At 45.1% G+C, this 12,576-nt stretch overlaps 1 protein-coding gene across 8 annotated transcripts in view; it reads right to left on the bottom strand.

Moving 5' to 3' along the window:
• Positions 1-12,346, bottom strand: part of COL6A3 (collagen type VI alpha 3 chain) — a 52,353-nt gene extending 40,007 nt beyond the window's left edge. For 6 of the 8 annotated variants that reach the window (XM_017835649.1, XM_017835647.1, XM_017835646.1 and 3 more), the window contains exons 1-3: positions 12,229-12,346; positions 6,336-6,938; positions 1,731-2,333 (exon numbers count right to left, since the gene is read on the bottom strand). In XM_017835649.1, coding sequence (XP_017691138.1) covers positions 1,731-2,333; positions 6,336-6,938; positions 12,229-12,316 — 1,294 coding nt within the window. In that variant the 5' untranslated portion in view covers positions 12,317-12,346. Of the gene's footprint in view, positions 1-1,730; positions 2,334-6,335; positions 6,939-10,685; positions 11,304-12,228 lie in introns of all 8 variants that reach the window. The other 2 variants (XM_017835650.1, XM_017835648.1) reach the window with 2 other exon arrangements.
• Positions 12,347-12,576: the final 230 nt, after the last annotated feature.

Genomic DNA, 12,576 nt, shown 5'->3' on the forward strand with positions numbered 1-12,576 from the left:
TGATAACTCATCTAATTCATCCCTCCTGGATGCCTTCCTCCAAAGAGTTATTCAAAATTTATTTATGCCCATTGCTAATTCTGCCCATTATCTTTCTATTTAAAGTGTTTATGACTATATTCATCCATCTCTCTAGCTTGCCTTTTCCCTGTAAGCATGCTGTCCTGTATATAAAATACATAAATACTGACATATTGAAAACAAAAGGGGAAAAACCCCAACTGTTTAGAATACAGGAACTGTTCTCAGATTTTACAGATTGTCTTGGCTTCCTGTATTTTTAATTTTTCCCAGAAAAGTGCCATTCAAGGCTCAGGGTGAGACAATATCCAGTTAAAATGAAAGTGCCCAGTGTCAAAATCAGTTTTCTTACTGCTATTAATTATTTAAAGGAGTAGGATCTGATCCCTTGCTTATTATGTATGTGAATAGCTGCGAGTACAGTAGAACAAAAAGACTGGAAAAAACAGAAGCTGCACAAAAATGAGCTTTAAACAGGGAAATATAGGAACATTTTTAATTTACATTGAAAAATAAAAATGCAAGATTTGGTGTATAGCCATGCAAAAACTGTATTAGCAGGAAACACACTCTGAAACAAAGCTTATTAAATGATAAGTCCTGTGATATTCATCTTAATTAAGGACAAGTATTGGTAAACTGATCTCAAAATGTCTGCTCTGTATGTAGATCACCCATAGGCTTTAATTCTTTATGGGCTCTTTCCAAACATTCCATTTCTTTTGCACTTGGTTTATAATTTTAAATTACTTTATAAAGTAGAAAAAATATGGACATGGTTCAACAGCCACTAAGCCAACGGGAACCTCACTATTGACCTTACTGGGAGCTGGAAGAAGTCCTGGTTTTTTAATGCCATGAGACAGGAATGCAAGGTTCAAATCTGATCTAGTGCAGCATGGATTCAACCGCAAGCTTCTCTACGGGGAAAAAATCCTGAGAAATTTAGTATAAAATCTCTCTGCACCCAGAACATCTCTTGAAGTGCAGGGGAGGCTCCCTCAAAAGACATGACCCTAGCAGTTGGATTGCTTCCAAAGTCTACTGGTGTCAATGGCAAGACCAACTAAAAAGAACCCACTGGCTCCACGGGGCTTTGGATCATCTTCTAAACAGACTAAATGAAAAACAACACTGCAACATTCTCAATTACACCTCTTAGGGCTTGAGCTTAGTAAATGATAAGGAAACTGTAAATATGTTCTTAAAGGGTGAGTCTCAGTCCAACAGCATCAGGGTAGCTTTCTCTGGACATCTCCATGAACAAATGGGCTTATGTTCTTCACACTCCGAAGAAACTTCTATGTTCCTGAGCAAATACCCACCACCAATGATTCTCAAACTGAGGAGAGATTTTAACATTCCCCATGTGTTCCATTAATAGGTTACACAAACCCTAAGTGAGGGCAAAAGCCTCTGTTGAACAATTTTGGTACCTAACTAGTAAAGCACATCTTCTACATCCAGGCCTTGGTGACAAACATGAAACGGGACAAATATCTTCAGGAAGGGGTGATAAAGCTGTAACAACAACCACACTACCAAGTTCACCAACCTGTTCCTGCACTTACTAAAAAAAGAGACAACATTTAACCATGCTGGACATGTGTTTGATGCTTTTTTTCCCCCATTATCTCCACATGGCATAGAATAAGAGTTGATAAACGTAAAAACCATATTTCCTTAATTAGAAAAAGGCAATTAATTACCTGAGGGTGGTTCTTGGACAATCAGTCCTCCTGAGAGTGTCCGGATAGGCGACAGCACCTGAGGTAGAATGGCTTGCATGAACTGAAGGCGGAAGTCCTCTGGGTTGAACACAAAATCTCTCTCATGGGCAATTTCTTGAAGTTCTGCCAGGTCGGCGTTTCTCGACCCCACAGCGAGGGTCACTATCCGGTTCCTTTTCATCTCTGCTGCCGCTTGGTCAACAGCATCCCTGGACTTACCCCCAGTGATGAGCACCAGCATGGGGAGCACCCCCTCCTCCACCCTGCACCCAGCAGCACTGGTGAAGAAGTTGGTCCTCACGAAGTCCAGCGCTGAGCCAGTGTTGAGTGTCGTGCCACCCATGAGCTTCATCCTCCTCACGTTAGTCATCACATCCTTTCTGGTCTGGTGGGTGTTAAAATAGAACTCTGGCTTCACCGTGTCTGCGTACTGCGCCACTGCCACTTGGATCAGGTCGGGTCCAACCTCCAGCCTCTGGACAATTTTGGCAACGAAATCACGAATTGCGTTAAAGGGGGCAGCCCCCAGAGCAGTTGAGCCATCTATCAGGAAGACTATATCCTTCTTGTTCACTTCAATAACTGCAAGTAACACATGAACATCACGTTAGCAGAAGTCTTCACCATACTCAGCATCATTTCTATATCAACAGTGCAGCAATGTTTAGAACTTCTTGTTGGCTTGAAGTACTGTTAATCTTGATACCTTTAAAAGGGTCCTGCTTTCAAAACATAATTGCTTTTTAGGTTCTAACAGAGGGTTAATAATAAATTTGAATGTTTCCCCTTTCTAAAACACAGAAGAGCTGAAGAGTGGCAAAAACGTTGTTGTTTACGCACTTTAATATTAAAATGTCTGTACATGTCAAACCAAAGGATGAAAGTCAAACAGTGAAGAGAAATCTTGGCATTTAGCTGGCACACGAGATAAAATAAGCAGCTGATGCTCCCTCCATCTGCAGTGAAACCATCTGAATCATGCTTCAGCATCTCAAAAGGATTAGTTCCAAAGACCAATGACACAAGTAAAGAACGGTTTCCATTTAACATACCTGATTTCGGGTCTTCAAATCCTACATTTTATTCCTTATCTAACAAAAACAAGTTAGGATTTTTCTTGGCACAGCTAGCCCAGTCATGGAAGAGCATTCCAGTGCCCTGGCTAAGTTTGAAGGAGGATAATTAGGGAGGAAAAAACCCCTGTTGTGCAGCATTAGAACCAAAGCATCATCATATTTAACACAGCAAATATATTTTAAAAAAGGTAAATATTAGCAAGACCAATATCATTATGATAACAGCATTCTACATGATCATCACGGGGCCTAATCTTAATACCATCTTTTAGATGACCCCATTCACATCATCATGTCCCTGATTTCATGCCATTGACGTTAAAGAGGAAACCCTGTGCTGCTTCCAAGTTATGCTGAGCACTATGACTCATTGTGTTATGGACTTGGGGGGTCCTTAAATCACCTACCCACCTAAGAGCTCCTGAGACGGAGTCAATATTCAAGGAGGCAGGTCCATCACCTCCCAGGCTCACTGCTATGACCAGTACAGAGCCTGGGGGAAGAGGAGACCTGGCATGTTTGGGACCTCACAGTCCTCAGGGCAAGCAGTAGCAAACACTGCCTTGCCCTGCCTGGATGTAGAAGGGCAGCCCCTCAGCCTGTCAGGGCTCCACTGCCTGGAGGCTGTTTACTTTGGATTTCAGCAGAGAACAAAGCTTTGGCTGCAGTCCTCCTTGGCCACACACCAGCTGGCCACGGACAGCAGTGCTCCCAAAGGCTGGTGGCTGTCAGGTTTCTCAGTAGGGGTGAGTGCCTGAGGCTGGGCTACCCCAAGGAGTGATTTAGAGCTGGCATGACCCCTGTGATTCGGCTGCCCCTCTGCCCTCAGACCCCAAGAGACCTGCCTCCACCAGCAAGCCTGAGCCTTTGCAAAAGCCTCTCCCAGAGTTGTGCTGGAAAGAGTTTCATTAAGGACCAATTATCAAAAAATGAAGTTTAAAATTGCCCACCATGGCGCTGTCAGACACAAAATGATAAGAAGAAGCCTGAAGTGATTGTGGTGGTGCCCTTCCTGAGCCACAGTCTCATGTGTGTTGTCAGTGAGCTGCATTTGGTTGCCCAGGTTGTCAGAACAGAGCTACTCACAAAGGAATGAGCATTTGTTTCTGTGATCCCTTTCCCAGAGCCGTGACTTCCGACATTCATCCCTCCAGCCAGGTTTTTTTCCTCATCAGTTACTCCAAGGAGGAGAAGGCTGAAAACAGGAAACTTTTCAAATTGATAACAAGGGTCGAAATCTCTGCTTTGCGTCACCCAGAAGAGAGTCCAAAGCATGTCCTTAGCTTGTCAGCAGCTAGAAACCCAAAAATGGAGACCCTGGAAGCTTTTGACTTTATATAGAGGTTTGGGGAAAACATCAAAGGGGCTTTAGAAAGATCCGGGAGGCCAGGAAGGAGGAGCTCCCTCCACTACTCATTCCTCTTGCAGGTCTCAAATCCTGCACTGTGATTCCTTAGAGGAATGCAAGAACCAAAACCAAAACCCAGAGGAAGAAACAACATATGATGTTAATGTCAATGGATACAATTAGAGCAAAAGCCTTTAAGCAAGGCTGTACACATCTCCTAGTGTTTAATCCAAAGCTCTGTAAAGCTGATGGCAAGTCTCCCAAGAATTTCAAAGGATTTGGGATCAAAGCATTGCATCTGTGACTCCAAAAGTTGGGAATGTAAGAGGGTGTCAGCAGCAAAGCCAGCCCTGCATAGTTCCCTCCTCATTGCCATCTCAGCTACCTTTAGTGAAGCACCTCATCTAATTTAATCATCCAGGCTCCCCCAGTAGTTGAAGGACGGAGGAGAAGAGAGGCAGAAAGTCACTTTGAGATACCCATTCATCCCAGGAGGATGAGTGTACAGCCAGAGAGCTAAAGTGAAGCGAGGTGACTTTAGTATTTCACAGGAACATGTGGCACCCCAATGGGTTTGGCACCCACTTCAGGCTGTGGCGTCTCCCAAACCAGTGTTTTACACTCCAGGCTTCCAAGATGCTGATGCAAACCAACCATGGTTGCTAGAGATAGGAGATTCCCTAAAGCTCCTTTGAAAATAGCAACTCCTCCATTTAGCATATCCATCTCTATGTAATTGCACGAGCCAGTGCTGCTGTAGCACCTCCCACGAATGAGCTGGCATTCTCAGGGAGAAATAGGCAAGTGCAGATGAAACCAAATGTACCTACATTTTTAATCTCGCCATTCAAACTGTTAAAAATCAGAGGGGAGGAAAGAGAGGTTTGCAGGGGTCCTGGCGTGCACATTTTAGCTAGACATGCTGACTTCATCTTACTTAGCTAAATATGGTGCTTGTAGGATGCTACAAGAAAAAGCTCTTTATGTTCTTTCCTGGAATAATCAAGCCAAGGTCATAAAATGATCTTTTAGGCAAATTCCTCCCTTTGATTTGAGCCATGGGACAGCAATCATGTTTAGACATAGATCAGTGAAGACATCTGGAATGCAGTTTTATATGTCAACATACATCATGAGGAACAGTGTGTACAGAACTCCAGACTGGCAACGGGATCCCAAAAGTGTTGTTTGCATTAAGCATCCTGTTAATGAAGTGCAGAAACTCCAGCCTGGCCCTTTCCAGGGGCCTCTGAAATATGACATATTGTGTCTTTCATAAAACCTCTCCATCAGTGAATTTAAACTAGTCCTAAGCCCAGAAGGTGAGAAACTCGTAATCACCTACTTGCTCAGTAAATCCAGGTATTCTTTATTCTACTGCACCCAACTTAATGCTAGTCCAGAAATAATGTCAATGGGGTTTAAGGCTGACAAAGTGACCTAAGTGGAACATTGACACCTGCATTTTGATGTCCCGTGGCCTTGTGGAAACCTGTAAACTTTCTCAGCTAATGGATCAAAGGGAAATGTATGTTAGCCAGGTAGAGATTTCACTTCAGAAGCACTAAGGGCTGCTTGCCTTTTAACAAAGTTAACAACGCAGGAATTTCACCCTTTTCCCAAGGACAGCCCACAGCTCCCATGAGGTATGGAATTTTACTGTTTTAGCAAGCTGATAACTTCAACGCTGGTAAACAGGGATCCATTAACATCCCTGTTAGCTTCCCCAGCCACATTTTATTCTCGTGACACTTTCAACTGACATATAATGTAAGCTCACATGACATAAATGTTTCACAGCTGACAGTGCTGCAGTGTTTATTCCTGTGGTGTTTAGATACCCCAGTAAGGATTATATGAGCCTTTTTATACTCTTTTTTTATACTCTGCTTCTGTCCTTTAAAACACCATTTCATGTGATTTATTGCAACAAAACCTCATGGTTTTTGAAAGATGACCCACTGGTCCAACGAGTTTCTGCACATTAGCCACAGGACTATTTGTCTTTCCCATGGTTTGTCCATAACCAGACCAGAGAGATGAATTGAAAAAAAAAAAATCCTTTAGATAATTAAAGAGCTAAATATGTTTGCAAAGTGTGCAAAAGCTCATTCATTCATCGATTCATGGAAATGCAATGGTCTAGAAAGACATACATACCTTCAGTCACAATGGTTGGGGCCGCTAACAAAATGAGTCTTTGGGCCACTCCAACAATGTTGGGCAGTAATAATTCTCGAAGAGCATCAAGGTTACGGATATCCAGGGCAGTATATGCGAAGCTTCCATCAGTAGCAATCTGCTGCAGCTCTGCACTGTCAGCATTCAGGACCCCAATGCTAAACGAAAACACACCAGCTTGCTTCACCGCTAACAAGCCCTCTCGGATATCATCACTAGACTCTCCACCACTTATCAGCACTAAAATCTGAGGCACCGCTTCCTCTATCCTGCTGCCTCCCGCCTGGGTGAAGAGGTTCTCCACCACAAACTCCAGTGCTGCACCGGTGTTCGCTTCCTCGCCACCGCGGAAGCCGAGTGCCTTCACGGCATCCAGAACATCCGCTTTTGTGGAGTAGCTGTTCAAAGCGAACTCGGTTCTGGGTTGATCACTATACTGCACCACCCCAATGTGTATCTGCTGAACTCCAACTCTGAGGCTTTCAATCAAATTTACAAGGAAATCACGTATGGCTTGAAAATTGACACTTCCGATGTTGTTTGATCCATCAATAAGGAAAATAAGGTCAGCAGATTCTTGAGCTTTAAAAAAAAGAAATGCAAAAGGTGAAAGCATTAAAATGGGTGATTACATGCGGTTGTACAGTGTTCTGACATGTTTCTTGGAAAACCAGTAAGAAACACAAAAATGAGAAAACAAAACACGTGATCACTGAGGAGGTGACGTTTGCCTCTTAGTTCTGCATTCTGATTGAATACGGGCTCCCAGCCCCTTCCCAGTAGCATCCACGACCCATCAAGAGAGGGTTTCAGTGGACACAACCTGAGCCAGTGGCTGTATTTACGCAGGGGTCAGCAGTGCTGGCACACAAGGAGAAAACTTGGCAAAATAAAAATTTGGGAAACCAAGATCCATTCCACCAGTACTGTCCAAATGTTTAGACAGAGTCACAAGAAAAAGGTGGATTTTGGTGGCAATTCACACCAAAGATGGCAGGTGAGGACAGTAATATTCACCGGGAGTTTTATCATCGCAGTCTCTTATTTTTTGGAAGCTAAACAGCCAGGATTTACTGGATGCACGGAACATTTCAGCCTCTCTGTCACAATTCTGCTCTTTTCTGGTTAAACACAGTGGTTGAATATACTGGCTTTTCCCACCATGAAGGAGTATTATTTGAAATGCATTTGTTAGAAACAATTGAAAAGGTTTTGGTTGCTTTTCTTGCACTGTAACTCTTTGACCAGCTGCCAGCATCCAACCGGTGTTATTTGTCCAGCAAGGTGGACCCACACAATTCTCAACCCGGGCCATGCAAAAATTGTCTCACTTTAAATATTATGCACAAGGATGGATTGATTATTGCTAGAGGAGTCTGGTCTGTATTTTTCCTATGGACTCTGGATATTCAATCAAAGAATGCAGAATCAGGTTAAAAAAGGGTGATGAAATCAGTCATGACACAATTATCCAACTCTATTTGTTGTGACCATACCCAGACGATCACAAGCATTTGCTGAGAATATACACACACCAAACAGAGCTTGTATATGGCATGAACATGGTGCTGAGGGGGAGCATTTCTGTTGTGAGACTTACCAAAGCAGACCCAAAATGCCCTGGTGTCTGCCCTTCCTCCTTTTGCTCAACTAATTTTACCATCAACATCACCAAGGGCTGTATGCATGGAAAAAAGAAGGGGTGAAGAACACCCCTAAAGCATGGTTGGATATTTCCACGCTATTGGATCTCCAATCTTGTGAAGAACTCAAATTTCAGACTATTTGCAAATGAATGACAAGCAGCATTTAGAAATATCAATCAGCTCTCAACTTTTGAAAGCCAAAGGTGAAACCAGTAGAAAAACTGACATGCAGTTTGGCAGGGCCAGGAATAAACCTCAGGTCTTTGCTATTAACCAGCAGTGCCAATAATTTATTTGTTTGTTTATTTATTGCCTGTTTGATCATTCTTCTGTAAATGTTTTCATACACTGCAATGCCCTCCAGAGATTCAAATAATGCTGCAATTCCAGCAACAAGGTCTCCAGGGCACCATCACTCCCCTGGGCCAACTCAGTAGCCAGTGTTGGCTTGGAGAACTTCAACAGGGTTCAGCAAAGAGCTCCAGGATTTATTTCTCCCTGGAGACAAAATTTAGGGGTGCTTAGGTCTGTCTTTACTGTGCCATTATCAGTTGGGATGTACACGTCCTACTTCATCATACAAATGAAAGGGAAATCTCAAAGTGGTTGTGCCCAGGCTGCTTATCTCTTTTGAGGAGCAAGATTTCAGCCACTAATGGGAGCCATCACACCAGCTCCCACCAGAAAGAAAATAGATATGAAACAGATGTGTTGGATAATTTGTCATCACTGTAAAAAAACCTTGTATTTCAGTGCACATTTATGGAACAAGCCGGTGTGGAGAACAAATAAAAGCATGCTGGTTACACAACTAAGCAAGGAAGGTCAGATGAGACAGACAGCTCAGCTTTAACAAATCCATCAGGGTAAACTTGGGGCTGACTGTTGTACTTACATGAGTCAGCTCTGGGGACTGCCACAGACCAACACTTTTGGTTCTCTCTACAGGAACCACTTTGGGACTGGGATTTTATTACATTTCCACTTCCTCTTAGGGTTCATTTCTAACTTAACATCCATGGCACTTTTATGCATGTTATTGCCACGTGGAGTTATCAGCTCAATAAATGACTTCTTGAACTCTTATGCAAACAGTTATTTGTACCATGCTTTTCAATCTACTGTCATCCAAGGTTTAGGACCTGTAACAACTTTTCCCATGTTTAGTGATACTCTGTGTATCGCCCATGGAAGTCACATAGGGATAAAACTACAATAGTAGGATTTTTTAAGTTTGCGTTATAGGATGGGAAGGAAATACTTGCAAAAAATATCTTTGAGTAGAAACAAACTTGGAAATTCATGATATATTCGAAGTAGGATTTTGGCTCTAATGCTTTTAAAGAAATGTCTGTGACTCCACACTGTGGGGTTACCTGCTGGCATGGCCCAGAGGAGGACAGCCAGCTGCCACAGACCAATTCCTTATTGATTTCAGAAAGGAATCACTGGGGTCCTTCATGGCAAAGATGCTCAACAGCCGCTGCAGTGCTGCCATCAGGTTGGGTGTAACATCCATTTTCCACGTATATTGGTATCATTTTCTTAGCATTGGTGAGCCTTTTGTCATCTTTCTGGGGCAGCTACTCCCCTGTGGCTTTCACGTGGCCTGGATAGTTGCCCTGTCAAGCGCTTTGCACAATAAAAACACACATGAGCACAGCCTTTTGGTGTTGCTCGGTGTCATGCAGAGATGGAGAGCACCCAGTGGGGCTGGCGTGAGGGTTAATAGGAAAGACAACACAGGGAGATTAATGTTACGCTGCCTCATCACGCTCCCGTTGCCTTACGTCACCCCACAAGCTATTGACCTTCAGATGGAGTCTCAGGAATAAAAAGAAAGGTTTGATCTCCAGGACTTCTGTTTTGAAACACAACAAAGCTGCTCAGAAGGCCCTTCCCATGCTGGAATTTCATAAACAGGAGGGACAGAGGGAGACTGTCTCATTTTTTTTCCATGAAAATTGGGCCCCTGTCTTGTGGTCAGTGCAGATCTGTTGGAGCCAAGGTGGCCTGGAGGGAGGTTTCAGTTATGGGAAGGGTCCAGCACTGCAGCAGGTGGAAGCCAGTGCCTTGTAGAGAAGGCATTCCCGTGACTCTCCAACCACACACCTTCTCCAAGTGCATGAGAAGAGGGGCTAAGGGCCAGCTCAGGCTTGGGGCTTTCAGCAGAGAAGTTCTCCACCCAACTTCTTTTGCTGTCTTCAGCCAAGAATGTGACTTCCTGGAGTGGCACACTGCCTGTCTCCCCCCCACTAGCTGCAAGGTGACATCCTGCATGGTATCCCTGCAATCAGCAGGGACCTTACTGGTCTCCAGAGGGTTTTCAGTCAGGGTCACCATCAGGTCTGGTGTGTTCATCCCCTCTTTCCCTGCCTTTGGTGTGAATAGCATGGGGCAATTTAATAACTGCAGAGCTCCCTGCATTTGCATTTCCATACCATGTGTGCCAAAGGACAGGCACAACATGCTGCTGCTCATCCAAGGACTCCTGTGCTAACTCCCAGCAGCTCTGGCAAGGATGCCAGCTTGGTCTGCAAACAATGGCACGCTCGGTAGCTACAAACACTGGGCCACATGATTCAAACCTTTATTTTTAAACCTCTGAACGTCCATCTCAGTCTTGCCCCTACAAAGGCTTCAAACAGCACAATGCCAGCAGATACCACCAGCCAGCCATTACCTGTGATGTCTTTAACCAGTCCTTTGGCCCCAGCCTTTTCTGGAGTCATGGATGAGCGGACACTTGCCACTAAGTCCCCAACTATGCCGTGGAGAGCAGTAAAATTCTCTAGGTTGAAACGGTGCGTATCGAAAGGTTCGCTCTCTATTTCCTTTAGCTGCCCTTCCACTGCATCCTGCACGCCGACCGCAAACATGTTTACACGGGCCGATTTAAGGACAGATGATGGCAGAGCCACATCATCCCGGGGCCGTCCGTCCGTTAACACTATAATAACCTGGGGGACGCCTTCACTGGCTCTGCTTCCAGCAGCTTTAGTGAGATGGTTCTCGATTAGGTACTCTAATCCTTTTCCAGGCTTGGTGCCTCCCCCCGCGTACGACATGTTGGCAATATGGGACAGGACGTCTCGGGTAGAGGGGTAGGTATTTAACTGGAACTCTGTGTGGGGGTTTCCGCTGAACTGGACCAGGGCAAAGCGGAAATCATTTCCTCCCACATCTAAAGCTTTTACAACATCATACAGAAACTCTCGAACAAGTTGGAAATGTTCCTTCCCAACGCTCCAGGAGGAATCCACTAGAAATATTATATCAGCCACGGCAACGGTTTTGACAGCTTTAAAAAAACAGATGGGGGTTTAGGATTTTCTACGATCAGCACAAGCACATCTCCTCCACCTCCTCCTCCTCACCCAAACAACCAACAAACAACCAACAGCCCCTTCCACACGGTGACAGTGAAGTTGAGCTTCCCCTCATCACCCGCAGCAAAACGAGAAGCGCTGGAGAACAACCAGGCAGCCGTCAGCACCTGACACTGCAGTCAGGGGGGGACAGGAGGGGACAGCATGCAACCTACCCTTCCCAGGGAGGGGGAGCTGAGGTGCTTCTCCCCTCCCCTCACAGGTTTGGACACCAGCCCTGAGCCAGACAAAGACGCTGGCAGCTCCAGATGTGAATTTTAGGCTCATTCCGTTTCTAGCTGCCCATGGTCTCCTGCACGTTTTTTGCTGACTCAGGGCTTTGCTGGTTCTGTGGTGGTTCTCAGGGAAGGAAGGGCTCCTTGGTTTAAGCAGCCTGGGTGCTGGCATGGGTTTTCCATATTTTTCCTGCTGTTAACACCCCCCGCAGTGACACCAGCTCTGGTCCCAAAGGCACCAGCACCTCCTCTTAAAGCAGCCTCCCTGCAGGTCAGTAGCAGTGGTCTTCTCACTGCTAAAAGCCCTCCTACACATGCAAGGAGGGCAGAACAGCTCTGCCCACATGAAAACCCTCTCGGGGCCACCCTGGGTGCACACCCCACAGCCCAGTCCCCCGCAGAGCATCCTCAAAGGCACGGCACGGGCCAGCGACATGCTCGGGAGGGCACCGTGCGCACTGGCAAGGTCTGGGTCCTCAGGGACCCTCAGCGAGGTGGGAGCTGCGGAGCAGAAGGTCATCAATCCACAACATACCATCGACATGCATGTTAAGAAACAAACAGGGTGAGCTAGTGGCTCGTTTGTACAGGGCCAAAGTCAGGGGAAGCAGTCTGGTCTTACCTGCCTGCTGCTGGGCACGAACCGAGCAAAATCCTGGGAGTAGGAGACAAAACACTGCCACAAAGGGCAAATGTCGGTGTTTCCTCATTTTGGTCTTTTTTCTGAGCTTTCCTTTTATTCTCTTTGTTTCAAAGCACCCAGTATGAGACCTAAGGGAGAAAAACAGGGAGAGTGAGAAACAGCAGCAGTGCTGGCCAGGCACGGATGAGGCATGAGATAGAAAAGCTGAAACTATGTGGTTTTAAAAGGCTTTTGTGGCATTTTGGCAGGAAAGAAAATATTTTACTGCTGGACAGTCTACTTCGTAGCAAGCAACCCTTTGCAAGAGGAATCCTCACTCACATAATT

The sequence above is a fragment of the Lepidothrix coronata genome, unplaced genomic scaffold (genome assembly GCF_001604755.1).
Source record: "Lepidothrix coronata isolate B3197 unplaced genomic scaffold, Lepidothrix_coronata-1.0 Scaffold261, whole genome shotgun sequence".
In the NCBI taxonomy this organism is placed as follows: Eukaryota; Metazoa; Chordata; class Aves; order Passeriformes; family Pipridae; genus Lepidothrix; species Lepidothrix coronata.